A 24,468-nucleotide genomic window follows, 5' to 3' on the forward strand; every position below is an offset into this window, starting at 1 on the left:
TGGCATTCAGACTGAGAGCTGAAGGAAAAGCAGGTGTTGGCTGGGTGACAGGAAGAGTGTTTCTGGCAGAGGGAACAGCATGTGCAAAGGCCCAGAAGTGAGGAACAAAAAGCTGAGCAGCAGGACTGGACCCCAGAGCCAGGCGGGCCCAGGGTGAGCTGAGCCTGGGGGGTTGGCAGGGCCAGACCACACAGGGCCTTGTGGGCCCAGGTGAAATCTTGCACTCCATCCTGAGGGAAGTGTGTAGCCATGGAGAGAGGGATTTCTCACTGGGGTCATGAGGTCAGACTGCATTTAGAACATTCTGGATTGGGAGGGGCCTCTCCTGTGGCTCCCATGTGCCAGGAACTGTGTTGGGGCTGGGGTTGTATTAGGGTGGGAAGACAGGATCTGAGAGGGCTTCCTGGAGGAGGCGTCCCACGAACCGCAGGAAGGCTGTAAGGGAGCCAGCGCCAACCCGCAGGCTGGAGAGAGCCCAGGGATGGGACATGCTGCCCCTCCTCATCCGCCTCCTGCCCCGACTCACCGTGAATGGTCACCTGGTAGAGCCTGCGGGCCTCGCCCACCCCGTTGCTCACCACACACTCAAACTGGGCCACATCCTGGGGGCCGGGTGCTGTGAGCAGCAAGGCATTGGAGGGCAGGAGCCTGGGGCGGACAGACAGACAGCTAAGTGACCAGTCCAAGCCAGCCGCAGCCTTCCAGCAGGGCAGACTGGATGTGGGTCTCACGACCACGTCCCTTTCCTACATCCAGCTCCTGGCCCTGCCTGACTCTAGAAGTTTCTTCTAGAAGTTTCTACCCCCAAAGGTCTAGCTGTTAGGTTTGTGGGTGATTTTAATTTTCATCCCTGAGTTTCCCTGTAACCCTGCATGTTTGCTATGCTACAATAACCCTCTAGGGTAACTGCTTTTTTTGTGTAAAGACACAGGGTCCTGCTCTGTCACTCAGGTGCAATCACAGCTCACTGCAGCCTGGAACTCCTGGGCTCAAGCGATCCTCCTGCCTCAGCCTCCCGAGTAGCTGGGACTACAGGTGTGCACCACCATGCCCGGCTGATTTTTTTATTTTTTGTAGAGATGGGGTCTCTATAGAGGTCACCCAGGCTCGAACTCCTGACCCCAAGGATCCTCCTGCCTCAGGCTCCCGAGTAGCTGGGACTACAGGTGCGTGCCACCATGCCCGGCTGATTTTTTTTGATTTTTTGTAGAGACGAGGTCTTGCTACGTCACCCAGGCTTGAACTCCTGACCCCAAGGATCCTCCCCTTCCTCAGCCTCCCAAAGTGCTGGGATGACAGGCGTGAGCCACTGTGCCCGGCCCTATGATAATTTCTGTCATAATAACCACATTCCAATCCCCAGGGAGAAGGCTCGGGCTCGCCGAGCGCCTGCTCCAGACACACAGCTCCGGGATGACCTGGCACCTAACGCAGCGCACGTCTGGCGAATTCACTGCTGACTCGGCTCCGTTACGACCCGCAATGACCATTTAACCACCAGCCGCATTTGAGAGACGAGGTTCCCGGGGTGGTCCCTCGCCCGGGCGCCACATCTTGTTTTTAAACAGTGACTGAGATGGACATGAGGGTCACACACTCTCTATTTGGTCGTGTGTCCCAAATGCTCTCACCCCTGCCTTAGTGTAAAGACCCCCCGGCCCCCAAGGCCAGTGAGACCTGAGCACACCCTGCCTCGTTTCTGCTCCATCCCCCGACCCCATGGGACGGGCATGTCCCCCACCCGGTGGGTCCCAGGATGCTACCACAAGGGCCAGCTCGTTACCGGTAGGCGCCCTGCTGCAGGCGGAAGTCCAGCTTCTGTCCGTCCTTCCACCAGGCCACCAGGGGCTTGGGGGAGCCGCTGGCCTCACAGGGCAGAGAGGCTGGGGTGTGGGCAGTCAGGGTCAGGTTGGAGGGGCTGGGGGCGATGGCTGGAGGCTCTGGGGAGAAGGCAGTGGTCAGGAGACAGGGTGCAAGGGGCGGGGGCGAGGGGCTCCCCGAGGCAGAGCCCAGGGCAAAGGCACTCGCGAGCCCCTTCAGCCTGTCTCTAGCGCGGGCAGGAGAAACTCCTGTAGGGAAATTCCAACAGGCTCCCAGGGCTGGGGCGTTTGGGGCCTTCCCTCATCCCGGAGCCCGCGTCCCCCGCCACCTGTCCTCGAATGAGGCCTCCAGGGCTCGACTCCCGGTCAGTCCCTGCCTGAGGCCAGGTCCACCAGGGCGGCCTCCAGCCAGGCCGTCCATTGGAGCGGGAAGAGATTAGAGCACCTGATTCCAGCGACTTTGAAGCTAAGCTTTCAAATGTTCTGCCTTCTGTGCGCGCCTTCAACAGAACGGTATCGCAGCAGGTGTGTGCGGTGCAGGCATAAAAATAAACCCGCATCCTTGCCTGCGCATGGTCAAAACTTTTCACTAATGGGCTTCATGGTCAAAACATTTGAAGACCACGGCTCTTGGCTCCTGACAGCTGGTGACCCAAAGCTAAGCAAGCCTGGACCCCAACAGGGACTGGATGCTGAAGGCAGGGACCACGCCCTTCCATGGGCCACCTACCAAAGACCTGGAGGTTGCGGCCTTGCCGATCGGAGCCAGCGGAGTTGGACGCCAGGCAGAGGTAGTGGCCCGTGTCCTGGGTGAGGACTGGCTGGATCCTCAGGGAACCATGGGGCAGAACTTCAAACCTGGAGTGGAGGGAGGGGTTGCCATGGAGACCAACAGGCCGGTGGGGCCCTCCCCTCTGCCCTGGCTTTTTCCCAGCAAGATGCTAACTCAGGAGTCAGAGTCCTGTGTCCGCAAGGCCAAGGTCAGAGGTCACAGCCACGGGCCGCTCCCACACCCCAAGCCAGCATTGGAAAGGTAGAGGGAGGAGCTGCTCCAGGCCTCCCACGCTCCTGGCTACACCTGGTCTCCCCCAGGAGACAGTGGGACCCCACTCTTTCTGGGAACGGCCCTAGATCTGAGAAGTGCCCTTCCCCAGGGCCATGTCTGTATGGATTGGACTGGGGATGGACACGTCACTCAGGCTGGGCCAATGGCATTCTCCACCCTGTGAATTCGGAATTGGGATTACAGACAACTCGCTAGGTTGCATGAGCTGAGGAGCCATAAACTTGGGGGCCAGGGCGGTGTTAGGGGGCATCTCTGGCATGTTCACAGGGGAAGAGGGTGGGAGAGGGAGAGAGAGTGGAGAGAGACATGAAGGCCACGCGCAGAGAGCAGAGATCGGCAAGAGCGTGAGTGGCCTGCCCGTCCTTGTGCTCCGAGGGCTGCCCACGTCTTGATGATAAAGATGCTTTTCTGCTCCAACTGCCCTGGTGGGTTTCTGTTTACAACCCACAAAGAGGCACCCGAGACCCTCCCAGAGGCCACCTCTTCCAGCTCCCACCTGGGGCTCCCAGGATCCAGGGGGGCCCCGTCCTTCTTCCAGCTCACGAGGGGTGGGGGCACGCCGTCAGCCTGGCAGGGCAGCAGGGCCGTCTGGTTCACCGAGGCGTTCACTGAGGGCGGTCCTGGCCGGATGGTGGGCGATGCTGGGGAGGGCACAGAGGGAGCGGGGCTGGGGACCTGTCGCTCTGAGGGGCGGGGCAGGGCGGGGAGGGCCACACTCACTGTGGATCTCCACGCTGAAGGCCACGCTGGTGCTGCCCGCGGCATTGCGGGCCGTGCAGCTGTAGTTGCCACCGTCAGCCGTGCTCAGGGCCTGCAGCTGGAGGAACCTGCCCTGCTCCGGGAACTGCGTGTGGGCGTCCGCCTGCAGAGCCCGACAGGGAGGAGAGACCCTTGTCAGCACCTGGCCACGCCAGGCCAGCCCCCAGGCACCAGGCAAGGACGACCAGGGGCCATCGAAGCGTGACAGTGGCCTCTGCCCCATCCCAGGCTGGCCGCAGGCCCCGGCTCGATGCCCAGCTGAAGACCCTCTGAGGAAGCGGGCTCCTCTGGGAGCAGAGGTGCACCCACCCCTGGGGCTCCGCCAGAGGACCCACGCCCCTGGGTGCAGAGCAGCAAGCGGCCCGTCTGAGGGATGGGCCTCCGCATTGGCCCCAGGTCACACAGCCACGAGGCCCTGGTGTCCTGAGCCTTGCCTCAGTGTCCCCATCCACAAAATGGGGATGACAGTAACATCTGGAGCGGGAGGAGGAAGAGGGAGAGCCACAGCAAAGTGCTGCTCAGAGGGGCCCTCAGCACCCAGGACCCGGCCTGGCCAGGCCTAAGGGCAGGAGGCCGTGCCCCCGGGACCCCACCTGTGCCCACCTGCAGCAGGACGCCGTCTCGGTGCCACTCGATCTCGGGCGCTGGCTCGGCCTCTACGGAACACTCCAGGACCAGCTGCCCCGGGGCCAGGCCGACCACAGCACGGGGGCCTTGAGGCCCAACAACGTTTGGAGGGGCTGGGGGTGCAAGAGGACATGTGAGGTGGGCCCCCTGCATGCCCCGTCCTGCCTCCCACCCCTCCCCTTCCCCCACACTCCCTACCTTGAACCCTGACCCAGAAGCTCTTCTCCACTTCACCCGCAGGGCTCTCGGCCAGGCAAGTGTACAGCCCCGTGTCGCCCACCTGGGGATGGAGCGGGTGAGCAGCTGCCTCCGGCCGGGCCTGTCCACCTCCCAGTCTGGCTTTCCTCTTACTCAGTGAGGGGCCCAGGATTCAAAGTCAGCCCGCAGAGTTGGCCATCCCGCCTTCCTAGCCAGCCTGCACCCCTCTCTGGGATTCTCCACCTCCACCTCAATCTGGCTTTAGGGCTGGTGCGAGGGCTGCCTCTTCCCAGAAGTCCCCCCTGACTGCACCAGCCCTTGTCTGGACCCAGTGGGGAGTCACCTGGTGTTGGCATCAGCTCGGCCCTGACCCGGCTGGGAGCACCCAGGGCACGGCTGGGGCGGGTCATATCCATATACTCGCCCCTCACAAAGGAGGAGCTCAGCCACATCTTGCCACGTGCCCACGGGATATGGGGAAGCTGCCGTCCCTCCCTTCTCCCCCACCCCAGCCTCATCCACGGCGGCGAGGCACCCACACCTGCACGGCCTCCACCCGGAGCACCCGCCCGGCTCTGCTGCTGTCGTCCAGCCCGCTCAGGGCCTGCCCATCCTTGTGCCAGGTGATGTTGGGCTGGGGGGTGCCCCGGGCATCACAGAGGAGCTCCATGGGGGCACCAGGAGTCAGCAATAGCTCTGTAGGCCATCCTGAGTCCTCGATGTGGGGGGGATCTGCAAGACACCCCACCCTGGGTCAGCTGTGCCCAGAGTGCTGGGGGCTGGGGCTCCTCTTACCCTCCCCCCATCTGGACACTGACAGCAGACGGGGCCAAAACCAGATGAGTTGGGGGTGGGTGTTGGAAGGTCCCGGAAATACCAGAAACCATCGGCCCATCTTCCCGGGACAACTATTTGTGCTTTAAAACCAACAGGGACACAGTGTGGCAGGGAACACACAATTGACACAACTTTTCCAACGTGTCAATAGCACAACACTTGCAAAATTTTATGTTGAGTTTTAGGGCACTGTCGTCAGATTTTGGTGGCTCTTGTTCTTGCTTCTGCCACCAGGGCTGGGGGACAGGACAGAAGACAGAAGAGCACAGCTCTAGGAGAATCAAGCCTCCCGGCCACCCACAGCCCACAGGCAAGGCCAGCGAGGCACCCACGGGGAACCCAGGTGGCAGCCCCAAGTCTCTGGGGGACACACCCCCCCTCGCTGCCTTCCCATCGCCCCCAGAGCCCTGCCTGCTCCCCTAACCCAGATAAGCCAGCCTGAGGACAGATGACCCACCCATGACGGTCAGCTGGAAATGCCTCCTGGCTTCTCCTGCCTCGCTCACGGCCACGCAGGAGTAGGTCCCTGAGTCACCAGCTTCCGTGGCCTCTAGCTGCAGGCTGGGCCCCTGCTCCAGGCTCTGGGGTGACAAGGGCTCCCCGTCCTTCATCCATGAAACGAGGGGCAGGGGGATGCCCCGGACCTCGCATGGGAGGACCACTGGGGAGCCACGGACCACCACCACATCCTTCTGGAACTCCGCCGGCTCCAGGACGGGGGGTTCTGTGGGGGACCAGGGTGGGCGGGAGCCATTTTATTCCATGACAGGTGGCCCTCACCCTAGGACCTTTGCACAGGTCGCTCCTGTTGGCCAGAACGCCCTTGTCCTGGAACAATTCTGTCTCATCTGCAATACCCAGCTTAGACCTCACCTCCTCCAGGAAGGCTCCCCTGAGCCCCCAAGGTGGGGTGAGGTGCCTTTCTCTGTGCTCCCACAGATCCTCCCCACCCACTGGCATCGCTATTGCCTGGAATTGTGGCCGTCTCTCTACAGAGCTGTCCCCTGCCCTGACCTCCTTCCCGGTGCCGCCCCCACCCCTGCCCCTGCACACACCAGAGTGCAGTTTGCTCCCCCTGGTGCCCTGAGGGCCGACCCTTGGCTCTACCCAGATGGGCAGAGGGGCCGAGGTCCTGGATTCTCCCCCACGAGGCCAGAGGAGCCCTTGCCCGCCCCTGCTCCGTACCGTGCACCTGCAGGGTGAAGTTCCTGTCCACCACGCCGGCTGGGCTCGCAGCCACGCAGGTGAAGACGCCGGCATCCGCTAGCTGCACCTGGGAAATCCTGGCTCGCGGGCAGGCGGGGCGGGGAAGAGAGACACAGAGGCGCGCCAGCTGAGCGGAAGGATTTCTTCCCTCTTGCATGCTTCGTCTCCCAGGAGCTTGCTGGCCACAGGGGCGCCTCTGCTTAAACCCCTTTCCTGGCTCCCCTGCTCCCCTGGGAGGAAGCCCCAGACTGCCCCTCCCTGAGCCTCCCCCTGCCGCCTGCCCCACCGCACCCCACAGCCAGACCGCCTGCCTCCCAAATCCTGGAAGCTCCGCCGCCCTGGCACACAGAGGGCTCATCTACCCTTCCTCTAGACACGCCCTCTACTTCCCGGCCCTGCTGTCTGTCCTCGTGCTTTCTCTTGAACCCCCTTTGTCTTGACCACTCTGCCTACACTGCTCTTGCAGGTCCCAGTCACGGCCACAACGCCAAAGCCAACAGTCAGTCCTCAGGCCTCCTCTCCCACGGCCCTGCTGGTCTCTCCGTCCTTGAGGCCTGTTGTCACGCACGCTCCCCTGGATCTCCTCCCACGCCCCGCAGCGCCCCCCTGCCCTGGGTCCTTCAGACCGGCCCCAACAGTAGCAGCGGGCACAGTCCACATTCGCTCCGGGGGTGGGGGGGCGCAGCCGGTCCTGGCTTCCAGCACCGCCCATTTGCTGACGATGCGAGATGTCCACTCTCAGTGGGGTAGCCGGGTTCCTCCCTGGAACCTCACAAACCAACACGGGGAAACAGAACCCCAGGTCTTCCCCTCTGCCCACTCTTCCCACAGACCTCAGGAAACAGGGGCCGCGAACTTCCAGGTACCTGGATAAAAACCTGAGTCATGCTCGACGCCTCCCTTTCCCTCACCTCTCCACAAATACCACCAGCTCTGCCTTAAAAATCCACCCAGAACCTGACCACCCTCGCCTCCTCCTCCTCCACGGCCGGGATCCAGGGTGGTTGCAAGAGCCCCCAGCTGCCCTCCCCGCTCTGCCCTCGGCGGCCAGTCTGCGGTCTACACAGCAGCCAGAAGGACCCTGCACAAACCTAAGTCACAACGCACAGGAACTGAAAGGAGAGACGGGAACACCTATCTGCACAGTTATTACAGCGGCCGAGCGGAAGCGACCCCGGTACCCGTGACGGACGGATGGACAGATGCAACGTGGTCTCTCCCTACAGTGGAATACTACTCAGCCCTAAGAAGGAAGGAGATTCTGCCACATGCTGCTGTGTGGATGAACCCTGAGGACATCACGCTACATGAAATGAGCCACACAGAGCAGCACGTGTATGATCTGATTCCACCCATCGGAGGGACCCAAGTAGGCAAAATCATGGAGACAGGCAGCAGGCGGGGGTGCCAGAGGCTGGGATGGGCAGGGGCGTTGGTGCCTAAAGGGGACAGTTTCCGTTTTACGGAGTGAAAGCGTTCTAGAGGTGCCTGGTGGCGATGGCTGCGCAACAATGGGGATGTCCTTAGTGCCCCAGAACTGGAACTCAAACACGGGTTAAAATAATGAACGTATGTTGCGTATGTTTCACCACAATAAAAAACGTTAAGTCACACCATGAGGCTCCTCTGCTGAAAACCCTCCCACGGCTTTCCATCTCTTCTTAGGAACACTCGAGGCTTTCCAAGGACTTGCGGTGTCCTGCCCTTGTCACCCGACCTTCACCTGCCTGCCCCTGCACGCTCTGCTCCTTGAACGCACGGCGCTCCCGCCTCGGGGCCTCCGACCTTGCAGTTCCCTCTGCCCCATGCTCTTCCCCACAGAATCCGCTCTTTTACCCCCTGCCATCTCTGCTCAAATGTCACCTTGTCTGAGCTCCTATGACTGACCGTCCCAAAACAGCACCGTCCACTGCCACCTCCCGTCTCCTCGCCCTGCTGCGTCTTTCTGCAGCGCACACATCCCCGGGGGCATTTCATTTATGCATCTGCATGTTTTCCAGCCCAGTCCCCACCCCCCAGGGCTGCAGGGGCAGGAACTTCATCCGATCCCAGGGCCTGGAACTGCACCAGGGACGGTAAATGCTCCATAGCGCTGCTGAGCACATAGAGATTTTGCTCAGACACCTTCTTCCAGGAAGTCCTCCCTGACTTTCTCCACCCGGCCAGGCTGAGTCAGGCGCAATCAGACATCATCGCCTGAGGGCAGAGGCCCCTTTCCTCTCCGAGTTCCTGTGAGGGGAGTTCCTCCCCACGATAAACCTCTGCATGTTTATATTAGTTTTATGCTAAAACCCTTCAGAGGTGGTTTTAAACCCAAGCTGCCTGAAGAGTGTGTCTGGGGCCTGCGACTGACTGGCTGGCCGAGGGGCCGGCAGCCTCTCCCCTACCTGAGGGTGCGGCCAGAGCCGTGCAGGTGGGTGCGCTGGGAGAGCGCGAGGGGCAGGCCGTCCTTGAGCCAGCTCATGCGGATGGGCGGGGAGCCCCGGGTGGGGCACGCCATGGTGACCAGCTCCCCAGGCCTGCTCACTAGGGTCGCTGAGCCGTCTGCTCCCCGCTCGATGGTGGGAGGCACTGGGGGTGCACAGGGAGAAAAAAGAGGGGTCCTGGGGGGAAGGCGGGCTCCTCCTAGGGAAACTCCAGGAGGCAGCACCAGCCCTGGCCTTCTGCCAGCAGCAACCACTGTGGCCTCCAGCCCACCGGAGGGGTGAGGCCCCAGGGTGGGGGCACAGCCTCAGCCCTGGGCCTCTCCGTCTCCCCGCATCCCTAACTCTCCCTGAGCTGCAGTGCTTGTGCCTCTAGTTCGTGGACAAGGCACGGAGGCCCAGAGAGGCCGGGTCTGTGGCCCGGGTCACAGGGCGGGCATGGCTGGGGCTTCAGCCCAGGTCTCCTCGTCACCCTCCACATGCCCCATGGTGGCCCCACCTCGGCCAGGCTGCTGCAGCCCTGACCGGGCTCCTCACCCAGCACGTTCACCGTGTGCAGCCTGGCATCCTCCCCCGCCGGGCTGTGGGCCACGCAGGTGTAGGCGCCCGAGTCCGAGGCCCGCAGGCCCTTCAGCACCAGGGAGCCGCCGTCCAGGTAGAACCTGCCGCAGGGAGGGGAGCCGGGTCGGGCGTGTGAGGGACAGTGGGCCCTGCCGCCCGTGGGGAGGGCACGGGCCGGGCCTTACCGGAGGTGGGGGCCCACACCCTGGCCCAGCGGGGCGCCGTCCTTCAGCCAGGACACGTCGGGTGGCGGCTGCCCGTCGGCCTCGCAGTCCAGCCGCACCTCCTGCTCCTCCAACACGTGGTGCTCCTGCGCCACGCCCGAGCTCCGGATCCGGGGGGCCACTGCGGCAGGGGCTACGGTGAGGCCAGGGCTGGCGGGGGCTGCTGCGGGGGAGGACACAGGGGTGCAGGGCGCAGACCTACCCAGCACGTTCACCACGAAGTCCTTGCGGGCCTCGGCCTGGGCATTCTCGGCCACGCACGTGTAGGTGCCAGCCTGGGCCGGCTGCAGGCGGCTGAGCTGGAGGCGGCCCCCCCGGGAGACGACGCCATGCGTCACGCTGCTCTCTGTGGGATGGAGGGGACCCCTTGAGTCACTCACCCCGTTCTTGTTCTCACAGGAAACTGCAGCCCACAGGGCGGGGGCTCCTTGTGCATCACCACCTTCCTCCTCTGTTCCTCGTAACCCTTCCCTCCTTCCTTCCACTCCAGACATCTCTCCCCACGGGACCCACAGCCTTGAGCGTCCAGGACCCGCCCTCAGGCCCAGCCCTCACCTGGCACTCTCTTCCTCCCCACCCTGCCCCTCAGTCCATCGGGGCTTCCGATCAAGTCAGACCAGCCCTCCACTGACCCCCAGTCTCTGCTCAGGCCTGGACGCCTCCCCCTTCCTTCTCTCCAGCCGCACCTCTGCCCAAAGCTGTCTCTAACTGCACCAGCCTGGGGCACCCCCAGGCCGACCTCGCCCAGACCCCTGTTGATCTAGCCAGCCTTTCGACACAAAAGGCACCGGCAGCTGCCCTGTGTCCACCTGTGAGCTTGGCAGTCAGAGATGAGCACGACACAGTCCCTGTCCTCAGGAGTTCAGATGTACTGCAGGGGACAGTGTAACAAGTGCCGTCTGGTGCTGACAGCCCCGTGAGCCCCTCATGGAGCCAGCCAGCGGGCGTTGTCGCGGCCCCCAGCGCCCGCCCTGCGCTGTGCAGAGCCCCCGTCTCCCGTCTTCGGGGAGCTCACCGAGGGTGTGGACGCGAGGGGGCCTCTGAGCCCCCGCAGGAGCCGCTCCTGATGTTTGGATTCCAAGGGCCAATAAACAACGTTCGAAGACAAACTGGGGTGGGCCCAACGCTGCACTGCCAGCCTCTGATTTCACCAAATAAGAACATTGACAACCGACAACTTCTTTCTGCCACTTACGCTGCCATTCCATTCAGTAAAGGAATACTTCACGCTAAGGTAAGGACAGATGTACTCACCCACAGGCATTCTGTCCTTCAGCCAAGTAACCGTGGGCGCAGGGACTCCGGACACATCGCAGGTCAGGACCAGGGGGCTCCCAGCCACCTGGCTCACTGTCTCCGTCTTGGGGTTCTCAAACGTGGGGGGCACTGCAGGAAAGAAGCCAATCCCCAGAATCCTGAGACCCTTCTTCTCAGCCCCTTCCTCTTGGGCAGAGCAGGGAGGCCTGAGAAGCCCTTGCTGGTTGTTAGGAGCGGGCAGTTTATGCGCTACCATTGCTAGAGACAGGCTCCTTCCTGCTTCCTGTGGGCTGGGACAGGATGCAGAGTCCCAGCCTGAACCACAGGAACAGGGACAACACCCTAAGGGATGGACGGTCAACAAGATGGAAGAAGCCTGGGCCCCTACGTCACCACGTGGAGCCGAGCTACCCCACCAGCGAGACACTCACCCCTGGGCTTTCCAATGAGAGAGGTAAACTCTCCCACTTAGTCCACTGTTTTGGGGTCTCTTTGTTACACAGCTAAGTCCGTATTCTAACCTAGCGTGAAAGAACATCTGACTGCAAGAAAATCTGGCCAAGCTCCCCAGACGGCTCAGCCTGGTTCCTCCTTGGAGGAACCCTGGCTTCAGCCATAAGGACAGTCAGATGGGCTGATGGGACAGGCCCCCTCGGGGATCAGGGCAGAGGTGACGCGGCCCCCTGTGTCTGGTCTCTCAGGGCTCCTTCGTCCAGTGCCCTCATGCCAGGCCCTGTGCCCGGCACTGTCTCCACACACAATGGCCGTCCATGCCCCGGGCACTTTGCCTCTTCCACCGAGGGTGAGTCTGCGACTCCGAGGGACACGGTCACGCTGCTAAGCCCCACAGGCAGGCCACGGGCAGAGTCTTATTTGGGTCCTGCTAATCCTGCCTTTTAAATTCCAGATCTTGTGCCCTTCACGCTCGGCAACACCGCCTCTCCCCAGCTACCGCCCTCCTCCTCCTGGGCAGTCCCGTGTGCTGCCAGGGCCCCCACGGCCACGTGGCCACCTGGTCCCCAGCTTACCCTGGACGGCGAGGACGAAGGTCCGCATGGCCTCCCCAGCCACGTTGCTGACTCTACAGCTGTATAAACCTTTATCCGACACCTGGGATGGGAAGAGCACATGGTGACAGCGTGCATGGAGCTGGGGTGGGGTGCCTAGGGATCCCCAAAACACCTAGGCCCCCAAAGCTTCCAGAGCAGGGGCTCCCCAGGTATGCTGGTCCTGACTGGGAAGCCAAAGGGAAACGGGACCCTTGACCTGTCCAGGGACCTTAAGAAGCAGGAGGGCCCTAGCGGGTGAGCGCACAGGCTCTGGCCTCCACCCTGCCTGGGCCTGCAGGTCGGCCAAGCCTGGAGGAGAAGGCCCCTCGCTGTGGGGACGGAGCTGGGCCAGGAGAGAGGAGCCCAGAGCAGATTTCTAGAAGAGCAGCAAATGTTCATCTAACAGACGCTGTGAGTGTCTAATCCATGCCAGGGAGCGTGGGACAGACTCCCAGGAGTCACAGACAGTCAGCCAGAAGGGCTGGAAAAAGCTCCTAGATCCTGGGAAACTAAAGCAGGCAGTGGGGATGGGGCTGGCTCAAGGTCATCCTTGACCTTGACCTTGAGTGCAGGGTTGGATCTGGACCCTAACTCCAGAGCCCTGTGCAATTCCCATGTCTCCCGCCCTGAAATCTACTAATCGACTTGGTTTGGGGTCCCACAGGCCAAGGAGGCAGCAGTCCCCACACCCAGCCACACGCCTGCCAACCCCCTCCAGCCATGGCCGCTCACAGCGCCCACACCCCTGGGCCACTCACCTGGGTGTCTGGGATCACCAGCCTCTGCCCACCGTGCACAGCCTGGGTCCGCTGCGCCAGGACCAGGGGCTGCCCATCCTTGTACCAGGTCACAGTCGGCTCGGGGAGCGAGTTTGTCTCACAGCTCAGGACGGCCTTGTCCCCAGCCCGCACTACAACCGTATCCTGGGGGCCACGGGAGGCCTGCCCGAAGGTCGGGGGAACTGGGGGCAGGAAACAGAAGAGTGAGGTGTTGCAGCCGTCCCCACGCCCTCCCTGGCCCAGCCACAGGTATGCCTGTGGAGGCCCACAGGTGTCGCCCAGCGGACCCGGCCCCAGGGGCTGGCGCAGACACACGGGAGTTGGAGGAAAGCCAGGCCAGCACGCCCAGCACCTGCTGTGTGGCCAGGGACAGTCACCTGCCTCTCTGGACCTCGGTCCCTTAGATGGGGAGACGATGACGGTCCTCCAGGCTTTTGCAGGCCCCGGAGGGGTTAGAGACCTCCATGGGGACCCTAAGCCCCCTGTTGCTCCAGCAAACCAATGTAGAGGCCCCCCCATCCTCAGCTGCCAGCCCACAGGACCTGGCACGGTGCCCAGCGCACAGTAGGTGATCAGGCACGAATGCACCAACCAGCTCCAGGGCTAGAAAGGGCCTTCTAGGAGTCCTGGCACCTGACACCTTTTGCCCGAAGACCACGATCCCTGCAGCAGGCTCCGTCGCACCGAGGAGCCCGTGCCCACGGGCTTAGGGAAGGCCCCTTCCCAGGCCAGGTGCTGCCCCCTCAGAGCTGACTGCTGCAGGTGTCCCAGCTCCCCCAGTGCCAGCCGCCCCGCTCCTGGCCACGCTGCCGAAGGAGGGGACGGTGTGGGTCGGGGGACGGACAGGGACGTACCCAGCACGCTCAGCTGCACCAGCTTCTGGTCTCGGCCGGCAGCATTGAGGGCCTCGCACGTGTACGTCCCCGAGTCCGACGGCTGTGCTCGCACCAGCTGCAGCGTGTGGGTGCCTGCGGGGGCGGGGGAGTCAGCCCCTCACACCAGCAGCCTGGCCCAGCCCCCAGGCCCGAGTCCCTCTCAGACCCTCAGCCCTGTCCCAGGGTTGGGGAAGCGACTCTCTCCCCACGTGACCCCAGAGCGAGGCCTGATGTTCACCCACCAGGCAGGAGGAAGGCCTCTTCCCCCGAGGAGAGGGCCCGGCCGTCCTTGTACCACGTGACTTCGGGGCTTGGGTGAGCATGGACGTCGCAGGGGAGGGAGACGCTGCTGTGGAGGACGGCGGTGACCTGCTCCGAGTTTGGGCCTGCGATTCGTGGCGGGGCTATCCCACAGCCACCAGGATAGAGACGGGCGTGAGAATGCAGACCACCAGAGGGGCAGAGAGCCAGACGGGACACACAGACCACGGGGGCCGGGGGGACAGAGAGCCAGAGCAGGACACTGAGAGCTCTCACTAGCCCCTGACACATCTTCAAATGACCCTGTGCAGAAACCTCCATTTGTCATAACCATCTTATGCACAAGAACACTGGGGCTCAGAGATCAGAGAGGCAGAGTCACTGTTCCAAGGCCACACAGCTGGTCAGTGACAGAACCAAAATATCAGTTCAGGTTTGAGTCCATGACCTTGAGTGCTCAACACTGTCTCTCTGTCCCTGAGGCCACAGCTGTCCCCACATCTGGAGGCAGAGCTCATGGCCCCTGAGGTACAATGAGAATGCAGAGGCTGAGTGCTGACTCCCGGGTGGTGAGACCCGCCCCTCACCTGGGCAACCTCCTGGGCCTGTCCCACAGCTGTGAAGTTGGGCTGACCTCCTAGCGCTGCTGGAAGGAGTCTGCCTAGGAAAGCGCTCAGTCCCATGCCAGGTACACAGCAAGTGCTCAATAATGGTGCTGTAAGGCCTCGGGAGAGCCGTTCCGGCTGCCTGCACAGCTGCCTAAACCCACCTGCGGTTGGCCCAGTAGTGATCAGGGTCCCCCAGACGCTCTCTGTCCTGGGATGTGGCCGACGCCGGGCTGGGATCCCTGCACTGAGTGTGGGTCCCAGAGCCCAGGAGGCTGGCGGTGCCGAGGTGGTGCCCCTCAGGGTGGGACGAGGAACCCGCAGGGGCTGCGCTCAGCCCAGCTCACCTTGGACCCTGAGGGTAAACAGCTTCTCAGCGGAGCCGGCCTGGTTCTCAGCCACACACATGTAGCTGGCAGCGTCAGCCACCTCTGCCGTGGAGACCTGTGGGCACAGGGACCCCGGGAGCTACTGTGAGGACGCCTCCCTCCCTCCCACCCCATGCCAGGCACGCGGGCCCCACACGGCTCATGGAGGCCGGGAGGGGCCATCTCCTTCTGGGGCTTTGCATAACATTCAGGAGGGGGGTGTGAGGTTGGTGGCCAGTGGACCTCTGCAGCAAACTAGATGGAGGACACTCTCCCCCAGCCCCGTGGGGGGCTGCTCTGTGTGCTGGGCTTCAGGAGTCCCCGCGGCTCTGTGTCTGGACACCAGGCGGCCAACGGTGCTGCCTGATGTCCTAACTGTCAGGCACAGCTCTGTATGTGCCAGCTGTCGTTCCCAGGGAGGGCTGACTCTAGGTGTGGCGTGCACGCGCATCCTTTCCCAGGTGTCACCTAAACCTCCAGGTGCTGTGTGTGGCCTGTGCTGGGCTGAATCAGACCCAGGTGCTGTGGCGTGGTTTCCGGCAGAGAGCCTCACGTGGCTCAGATGCGACTGCTCCTTGGGTCCCCGACAAGCAGTGCTGGTGGCAGCAACCGCTGCCTTTAGCCCACGCAGGGGCTGCCCTGACCTGCAAGACCTGCCCGTCCTCCAGGACCCGCAGCCGTGGGCTTGGGGAGAAGGGCAGCCCGTTCTGGAGCCACGAGATGGTGGGCACAGGGTTGCCCAGGGCCGGGCACTGCAGGCTGACGGTGCTGCTGGCGTTGACCGTCACCTCTTCCACCAGCTCCTCCGTGTCGCCCAGGATCACAGGTGGGGCTGGGGGTGGGGAGAGGAGGCTAAGGGGCCGGCATAGGTCCCTGGGGTGGCGGAGTCGAGAGGGGCACCCGGTGCCAGGCGCTGCCTGGGCTCCTCGTGCCCTGCTCACCAAACCCTCCCAGGCCCTGATGCAGCTAGGGAATCTGAGACACAGAGAGGGTTGTGATTTGCTTGACATCACACAGCCAGGAAGTTTCTAACTTGGAACTCGAACCCCATTCTGCCTGGTTCAGAGCCTAAGCCTGTAACCCCATTAGAACGCACTCGACCTCGATGCCAGGGCCCTCGTGGGCCTGCAGTCCTGAGGCCACCCACACCCCAGCCCTGGGCCACTCACTCAGCACCAGCAGCTCGTAGTGCAGCCAGTCCTCGCCCACCTCGTTGGAGGCCTTGCACGAGTACCTCCCGGCATCCTCCGCCCGCACCAGGGGGATCTGCAGTACCCGGCCTCCTGCAGGGACGTGGGACAGAGGCCTGAGCTCAGGGCCAAAATGTGCCTTCAAGAGCAAGGACATGTTCTTTCCTCTGGAGGGGACCTGGGGCACATCCCTGCCCCCTGCCTCATCTGTGGGGTGGAGAGAACCGGCCTGCCCTGCCCAGCTCATAGGGCGAGGGAGACTCAGGTCAGAGCAGAGTCACTGCCTGCTGCGTGCCGGGCCCCGCCTGGGTGTTCCTGGCTTAGCCCACGCTGACTCTGTGGGGCGTGTGCTGTAGTACTCCCATCTTACAGAGGGGAAAACTGAGGCTTTGCAACCAGGCCTGGCAAGAGAGCAGCAGCTGCCGGCTCAGGTCTAGTGCTGCGTGCTGAGCCCAGCTCCTCCGTCAGGGCCGAAGGGAAGGGGCAGAGAACTGGGCAAATGTCTGGGCAGAGGCTCTTGGGAGGCCAGGGGGAGACTTTCAGGTCTGTGGGGGGCTGGTGTGTGGTGGGGGAGGCATCGCCCGGGACCCTCTGTGATCAGGAGCCAGCCAGGGCCCCGAACCTGGCATCCCTGGGAGCTGGACTTGGTCCAGTGGGAACTGCATTAGGGTCACCACATGCTTAGGATTCTGGGCTGGGGAGGGCCGGCCCAGGCTGTGGGTGGCATGGCCAGGGTCATACCAGGGGCTCACCACCTGCAGAGCCCAGGGACAGTGGCCAGGATCGAGGAGCCAGCGGCCATGGTAGGAGGTCCACTGATGTTTCAGGTTAATCTATGGTCTGGGTCAGAATTCACGTCAGCTTGTGACCACGACAGCTGTGTACTCAGAGTTAGGAGTCAGTGGCCAGGGTCAGAGGTCAGTGGTGGGGTTGGAGGCCAGTGGCCAGGCCTGAGTGTCAGTGGCTATGGCCTGGGCTCAGCTGAGGGTTGGGATCAACCCCTGGTCACGGTCTGAGCGACTGGGCTGACTGTGCACCCAGGGTTTGGGGCCAGCATCAGAGGTCAGTGGCCAGTGTAAGGGTCATTTCCAGGCATTTCCAACAGGAACAAACCGGTTTCAGGAAACGTGCCTCTCCTGGATCTCTGGAGGCCGCCTCCTCTGTAAGCACCGCGGTACAAACCCTGGTGGACTGTGCCCACGGGAGGCCCGTGCAGCTGACTGCTTCTCCCAGCAGCCAGCCCCACCGCTGGCCTGGGCCTGGCAGGACACGGTGCGACTCCTAAGGCGGGGGACACCCAGTCTCCCTCACGAGACTCAGCTGGCTGAGCTGGGGGGGCCGGTCGGGGACGCCAGGCATGTCTAAGTCCTACCCCTAGAGCCTTTTAATTCAAAACCACCCAGAAAAAATTATTCCAAAATAAAAGGTTAACTTAAAAAATTAAATAACCTTAAATGACTATTCAAAGTGGTAAAAAGAAAAAGTAACCAGACACATGAGCTAAACAACCACACATCACGGGAGTGTGGTTTTCCAAGCCCCGCAAGAGCTTCGATGTCTGGGGTCTGAGCCTGGTTGAGGATTTAATAAAGGAGCCGACTCCCTCTGCAGAGAAGGTGGCAGCTTTGCCCATCATTTCAGGACATCACAGATCTCGAAGCCCAGAGGTGGGCACGGCCCAGGGCGGGAGGCTCTGCTCTAAAATCCAGAGGCAGAAGGCGACCCAGTTGTTGCCTTCAAACAAGCAAAGAACTTGTAGCCCAGTTTACAAGTAGCAGCTAGGGTCCAGAGCAGTCGTGCACCCTGCCTGAGGTCACACAGCAGGCAGCACACAGGAGAGCTCAAAGCACCCAGGGTCCTTACACAGCCCCAGCCCACCTTGCAGCACAGACACCCCATCCGCAGCTGAGAGAGGCTGATCCTCCCTGTACCAGGTGAGCTCCGGGGGTGGGATCGCGTTGGTTTCACAGTACAGGTAGGCTGGGTTGTTCTCCACGATCTCCCTGTACTCTGTCACCTCGCCCCGGGCCTCCTCCTCCCGGGACAGCATCTCGAAGGCTTCACTCGCATCGCCCACCTTCTGGAACATGGGGGGCACTGGGTGGGGAGACAAAGCCATTAGGAAACGCAGCAGAGGGGTGGGGGTGCTCCTCTGCTCACAGAGACTCCCATCCCAGCCTCCCCTGGGCGCGGCAGTCCCCCGTCCGAGCCACTCCCTTAGGTCACGGCATTTCTTAAATCCACTCGCTCCCTCAACCGGTGTTTATTAAGCAACTACTATGTGCTGGGCACTAAGATAAGCCTCTGGTCCTATGGAACTCATGTCTGCCGGGCTCTAAAGATTCTTTGCAACATGGAAATACCTTCAGGGGGCAGCCAGATCCTAAGCTTTAGCCACTGTTTGTTCGTCAGAGCACAAAGTCACAAAGCCATCAGCTGTTAGAGCACTCCCCGTCACTCTGCCTGCTTGTCAGCCTCTCCACCCTCTGCCTCCCTGCCTCCCACCTCCCTCCCAGTCTCCCCACCTCCCAGCCTCCCACCTCCCTCCCAGCCTCCTTGTCTCCCTCCCAGCTTCCCCCTCCCCCCCAGCCTTCCTACCTCCCTGCCTCCTTGTCTCCCTCTCAGCCTCCCCCCCCAGCCTTCCTACCTCCCTGCCTCCTTGTCTCCCTCCCAGCCTCCCCCCTCCCTCCCAGCCTTCCTACCTCCCTGCCTCCTTGTCTCCCTCCCAGCCTCCCCCCTCCCTCCCAGCCTTCCTACCTCCCTGCCTCCTTGTCTCCCTTTCCCCCTCCCCCCCAGCCTTCCTACCTCCCTGCCTCCTTGTCTCCCTCTCAGCCTCCCCCCCCAGCCTTCCTACCTCCCTGCCTCCTTGTCTCCCTCCCAGCCTCCCCCCTCCCTCCCAGCCTTCCTACCTCCCTGCCTCCTTGTCTCCCTCCCAGCCTCCCTACCTCCCAGGCTCCCAGCCTCACTGCCTCCCTCCCTTTATCCCTCACTTTTTTGAAAAGGAAAATGTCAACCGTTCCCAGAAGCAGAGAGGAGACCACAAGGGGCCCACGAGCCCACAGTGCGCTTCCACGACTATGGAGTCAGAGGCGCTGGCGGACTGCCGGCCTAGAGCATTCCGAAGCAAATCCCCACGTTTCCTCATAGCGCCAGCCGCATCTGGCGGAGGGGTCGAGGGCGTGGCGTTTCAGCTCAGCCCGACCAAACCCAGGCTCTCCCGCTCCATTCTGCAGTTTGGGGCCTGGAGCCGAGGCCCCAGGGAGGCGGGTGGGCAGCGGGCTGCACGGGAGGCTCCTCGCCGGGGACACCCCACGCTCACGCTGGCCAACGCCCTACCCCGGCCCCGCTGGCGACACGCACCCTGGATGAGCACGTTGAAGTCCTGGTCGTCCTCGCCAGCCACATTGGTGGCCACGCACAGGTACCGCCCCGAGTCCGAGAGCTGCGTGGGCTGGATCTGGAGCAGCCGCCCTTCGCCCAGGACACGAAGCCGCGGGCCGGGGGTGACGGGCTTGGGGCGGGGGGAGGGACGGGAGATCAGACATGAGGAGGCCAAAACACCAAGGCAAGCGTACTCGCACTTCAATAACTTTTTTAAAATACGACATAAAGTGATAGGAACACCCTGACAGCTTCGTCAAACCGAATCCACACGGCACAAAGACTGGAAGAAAAGTGCATGGGCGAGGACAGTAGAGTGTAACGTTTATGAGACTTGTTCCCCACAGAGAGTCGCATTCCTTATTAAAACATAAAGGGTTGGAAGGGCCCAGACCAGCTCTGGGGCCAGGTGCTTTAAGGGCTGCCTTTTCTGGAAGGTTCCAAGCAGAACCAGCAAGACCCAGGGGTGAGAGTGAGAAGCTGCTAGGGGTCCCCAGCTCACCTGCCCGTCCTTGTACCAGTGGATGGTGGCTGGAGGCACAGCCCAGCACTCGCACTCCAGGGTCAAGGTGCTGTTGACCTTGGTCCTCACTTCCTTCACGCCAACCTCCCCCGAGGGGTCGTCTTTGGAGATGGACGGGGGGACTGAAAACCACAAGGGGTTCTGAGAGCAGAGCTGGGCGAGCGGTGCTGGGACCCTGGGCTCACCCTGGCCCTGGGGGCAGCCCTGGAAATGGGGGGCTGGCTCCCAAGAGTGGAGAAACAGGGACCCTGGACGTCAACCCCCTCCTGGGCTGTTTGCTCAGGGGAGAGAGTTTGTCTGCGATGGTTGCGGGACAGGGCAGGTTTGAGTCAGGAAACTTCCTGGAGTGACCCCCGGAGGTCCTTCCTGGGGTCCTGGGTCTCGAGCTGTGGAGCCTCTGGTGGTAGCCCCCCGGCAGAAGTGGCAGAAGGAAGCCAGGCCTGGTGTGGGTCTCACTGTCCCCTCCTCACAGCGCCCTCAGCTGTGAGATGTGGAACGCTCCAGCCCATCCCAGCTGCCCGGTGGCTGTCAGAGGATCTGAGCCGGGTGACGGTGCCCTGGGGTGCCTGCTGGTGCCAGTGGGTCCCCAACTCACTGAGGACTTCCACGTGGTAGTTCTTCACGGCCTCGCCCAGCTCGTTAGTGACCACGCAGGTGTACTGGCCGGCGTCTTCCTGCTGGGCGTTCAGGATCTGCAGCCCACGGGTGCCTGCTCGGGCACCAGGCATGAGCTCAGGCTCTCCCTGGTGGCGTGTCACCTGTCCCTTCACACCCCCACCTCCGAGGGCATCACCTGGAAGCAGCTGGATGTTCTTGGAGGCCTCAAAAGGGGCCCCATCCTTCATCCAGGTGATGTTGGGGGAAGGGAAGGCCAGCGCCTCGCAGATCAGAGAAATGGGGTTGCTGATGGACACGGTCACCTCCTCGTCTGCGCCGCCCTCAGTCACGCCCAGGATGGCAGGGGCCACTGTGGCGGGGCAGAGAGGGTGCTCGTGAACATGGTCCCCGACCCTGGGCCCAACGGCCGAGAGAGCCTTGCAGCCCCGGGCTCAGCCGCAGTGCCATTGTTGCTTGCGTCATGCAGAAGGAAACCGAGGCTCAGGGCTGCCAGACTTGAACTCAGGCCTGGGTGACCCACAGCCCCGCTCCCCTGCTAAGCAATAGTATGAGGGAGGAAAGGGAATAATTTCTGCCTTGATTTCCCTGATAGCTTCTCAACATGTAGCCTCTCTACTAATTTGAGCAGGGCCTTCTCAGTTCCGTCTGCGCTTCTAGTTTGCACCACTTCCCGAGAGGGGGAGAAAGGGTGGGGGGCTTTGTTCCTTGCCGGGTGGAGTAGCTTTGCTTTCATCCGCCTTAAAATTTCCTCTTCCAATCCTGGCAGGTCTCTCCCTTTAACTGCTGGCTTTTTTCTTTTTTGTAATAGAGACAATGTCTCACTATGTCACCCAGGCTAGAGTGCGGTGGCTATTCACAGGCACTGTCCCACTGCTGACCACTAACCTGGCACAGCTCACCCCTCGTTAGGCAACCTGGGGGTCCCCGGCTCCCAGGAGGTCACCATATTGATGCTGACCTTAGTACAGACACCGATTGGCAGCACTATAGCCCAGAGCTCCTGGGCTCGAGTGACCCTCCTGCCTCAGCCTCCCGAGTAGCTGGGACCACAGGTGCCTGTCCCTGTGCCTGGTACCACCAGCACTTTTAGAAACAGATTTTACTAAGCTAGTCCATGCTTCCCTCGTTTGATAGATTTTCTGTTTCTCCAGCCTAACAAGACAGTACGTGCACATCGCCCTCAGGAGGCACCACCTGGACCCCCCACCCTGGGGCCTGGCATCAGCCACATCACCTCTCTAAGTCTCAGAACTTTGTCAGTGATGTGGGGACAAGCACATCTCCCATCTCCTAGGGTCACTGTGAAGATTTACCCAATCATGCCTGTTCATGTGCCTGGCCCACAATAAATGTTCAATCGATACAGCCACTATTATGATTATGGTGTTGTCGTCAACAACGAGAAAACTTAGAAAAGTAGAAGAAAAAGAGTAGAGTGCTTTGCGGGAAGCTGTCTGTAAGGAGCTGGTCTCCCTCCTGCCGGGATATGCCCAGAGCTTACCCAGGACACTAAGCTGGAAGTGTTTGGTCTTCTCCCCCACAGCATTGGCTGCAACGCAGGAGTAGTGGCCAGCACTGGACAGGTTCACCTGCAGGACCTGCAGGAGGGCTCCATCTGGGGAGATGTGGAGGGCGTCTCCACCAGACAGGGGCCGGCCGTCTTTGAACCACGTGAGCTGGGGCTGTGGGTGGCCTATATGCAGAGGAGAGAACGAGATAATTCAGGAGGCTTTGACCAGGTCATCCCAGGAGTCAAGGCTGCTCCCAGATGGGACAGGGGGTGTGGATTCTCCATGCCAGTCCACAGGCCCATGAAACACAGCAAGAAGCTGAAGCAGCCACCAGGCCTGGCTTACCAAGCAGTGGGCACAGGTGGCTTGGTACAGGCAGGCAAGACACAAAGGCAACCATTCAACTATCTGTCCATCCATCCATCTGTCCATCCATCCACTCATCTATCCATCCATCCATCAACTCGTCCATCCATCCATCCATCCATCCATCCATCCATCCATTCATCCATCCATCAACTCATCGATCCATCCATCCATCCATCAACTCATCCATCCATCAACTCATCCATCCATCCATCCACTCATCCATCTAACCATCCACTCATCCACCCATCAACTCATCCATCCATCCATCCACTCATCCACCCATCAACTCATCCATCCATCCATCCATCCACTCACCCATCCTTCTGTCCATCCATCTACTCATCCGTCCATCCATCCATCCACCCGTCCATCCTTCGGCCCACAAGCATTAACAGGAGACTACTCTGCCAGGCACTAGGGAAACCATGGTGACAAGGCAGCCCTGGGCCCTCAGGAGCTCATATGTCACAAGGGCACTATGGTCTGCTATGGTCAGTGCTAGGACAGGGAAGAACTGGGGCCTGTGGGAGCCCAGGGGGGGTAGCCCACCGGGCCTGAGGAGCCAGCCAAGTACTCCCCATGGAGGGTCCTGGAAGCTGAGATCTGTAGTGAGCTTAGGGTGGGTGTGTTGGGGCAGAGGGACCTGGCGCAGATTCCAAGACATAGAGACCTCCGTGGATGGCAGTGGAGCTGGGGCCAGTGGGCAAGTTCCCCAGGGACCCCTCCTTTCTGAAGCCACCTTCTCGCCCCTTCCGTCAGCCCCCCACACTGTGTGGCCCTTACCAGTGGCACTGCATGGCAGATGCGCAGTCTGTCCCTCGGGGACCCTGATCACCTCCTCCAGGTCCTCGTTCTCCATCCTGGGGGGAACTGGGGGAGGAAGGCAGACAGACGGCTACTGACCAGGGTTGGCCCACTCAGGCTACAGCATCACAAAGCAGGAAGCCAAGAGCCACAGCTCCTCTCTTCAGTTTCCTGCCTTGGTTTCCCCACCCCTTGTGCCTGCTTCCACAGGGCAGTGAGTCTGAGAAACATTCCCGGCGGCTGAGGAAAACAGCAGTGCCCCTGGGAGAAGACTCTGACCAGAGGGAGGCAGTTTGGGTGTGTTAACAATATCTGCCCCCTCTACTTTGGATTGGCCCTGCTGTTTCTGGAAAGTTCCACGGCAGCCTTAAAAGAAGTTTCTGATGAGGCAAAGAAAACAAGGCTTAGCTTCTCCCTCCCCTTGCCTGAGCCGAGTCCTGGGCCTCGCCCCCGGAGGCTCCCAGGCAGGAGGGGAAGGACTCACGGGCCCCATGAGAATGGGGTGCAGCGTACCCAGGACCTCCACGCTGAAGTTCCTCCGCACCACCCCGGCCGCGTTGCTTGCCAGGCACGAGTAGAGGCCTCTGTCTCGCTCCTGCACCCGCGTCTTCCTCAGCATCCAGCCGCCTGGGGAGGGAGGCCGCGGGCTCGAGCGTGGCTGGGAGCAGCCTTCTGGCCACAGCCAAGCCCAGGCTGCCCCCCCAGGAAGACACGTTATAATTATACCTGTCTGCCTCCCACCACGTTCCACTCCTCAGATGGGGAAACTGAGGCTCAGGAGGGTAAAAAAATGGATGGAGCTGCCCGGAGATTAGACGTGCACCAGCATAACCCTGAGGACCCTGCACTAGCAAGAAGGATCTGCTACTTTGGCCTCCTCTGCTCTGGGGATTGGCTGGGGCTAAAGGGACAGCAGTGGGCTATGTGGTCAACAAGGCAGCCCCCACACTACTCCGATGACATGGTAAAAGGCCTTCTTCTCCCAAGGACCTCTCAGAGGAACCCAGGGGTCTCCTGAGACCAGTCTAGGGAGGGCAGATATACAGGACACACGCCATCACTGCTGGTCCTGCAGCCAGGGCAGACATCACTAATTGATTGCCACTCTACTTGCTGCTGGGCCCAGATGCAGTCTCTCAATTCCTATCTGTACCTGG

At 61.7% G+C, this 24,468-nt stretch overlaps 1 protein-coding gene across 1 annotated transcript in view; it reads right to left on the reverse strand.

The window, feature by feature from the left end:
* Positions 1–24,468, reverse strand: part of HMCN2 (hemicentin 2) — a 140,126-nt gene that overhangs the window by 27,166 nt on the left and 88,492 nt on the right. The window contains exons 47-76 of the mRNA XM_012639709.1: positions 23,825–23,938; positions 23,291–23,377; positions 22,129–22,320; positions 20,803–20,976; positions 20,605–20,718; positions 19,989–20,131; positions 19,466–19,616; positions 17,984–18,202; positions 16,085–16,198; positions 15,560–15,747; positions 14,895–14,991; positions 13,924–14,085; positions 13,661–13,774; positions 12,786–12,988; positions 12,007–12,088; positions 10,976–11,107; positions 9,924–10,067; positions 9,683–9,842; positions 9,474–9,598; positions 8,901–9,084; positions 6,493–6,590; positions 5,765–6,031; positions 5,012–5,202; positions 4,471–4,552; positions 4,249–4,385; positions 3,607–3,748; positions 3,383–3,527; positions 2,551–2,678; positions 1,784–1,940; positions 527–648 (exon numbers count right to left, since the gene is read on the reverse strand). Coding sequence (XP_012495163.1) covers positions 527–648; positions 1,784–1,940; positions 2,551–2,678; positions 3,383–3,527; positions 3,607–3,748; positions 4,249–4,385; positions 4,471–4,552; positions 5,012–5,202; positions 5,765–6,031; positions 6,493–6,590; positions 8,901–9,084; positions 9,474–9,598; positions 9,683–9,842; positions 9,924–10,067; positions 10,976–11,107; positions 12,007–12,088; positions 12,786–12,988; positions 13,661–13,774; positions 13,924–14,085; positions 14,895–14,991; positions 15,560–15,747; positions 16,085–16,198; positions 17,984–18,202; positions 19,466–19,616; positions 19,989–20,131; positions 20,605–20,718; positions 20,803–20,976; positions 22,129–22,320; positions 23,291–23,377; positions 23,825–23,938 — 4,368 coding nt within the window. The remainder of the gene's footprint in view (positions 1–526; positions 649–1,783; positions 1,941–2,550; positions 2,679–3,382; positions 3,528–3,606; positions 3,749–4,248; positions 4,386–4,470; positions 4,553–5,011; positions 5,203–5,764; positions 6,032–6,492; positions 6,591–8,900; positions 9,085–9,473; positions 9,599–9,682; positions 9,843–9,923; positions 10,068–10,975; positions 11,108–12,006; positions 12,089–12,785; positions 12,989–13,660; positions 13,775–13,923; positions 14,086–14,894; positions 14,992–15,559; positions 15,748–16,084; positions 16,199–17,983; positions 18,203–19,465; positions 19,617–19,988; positions 20,132–20,604; positions 20,719–20,802; positions 20,977–22,128; positions 22,321–23,290; positions 23,378–23,824; positions 23,939–24,468) is intronic.

This window comes from Propithecus coquereli, unplaced genomic scaffold (genome assembly GCF_000956105.1).
Source record: "Propithecus coquereli isolate 6110/MARCELLA unplaced genomic scaffold, Pcoq_1.0 Scaffold142, whole genome shotgun sequence".
Lineage (NCBI taxonomy): Eukaryota > Metazoa > Chordata > Mammalia > Primates > Indriidae > Propithecus > Propithecus coquereli.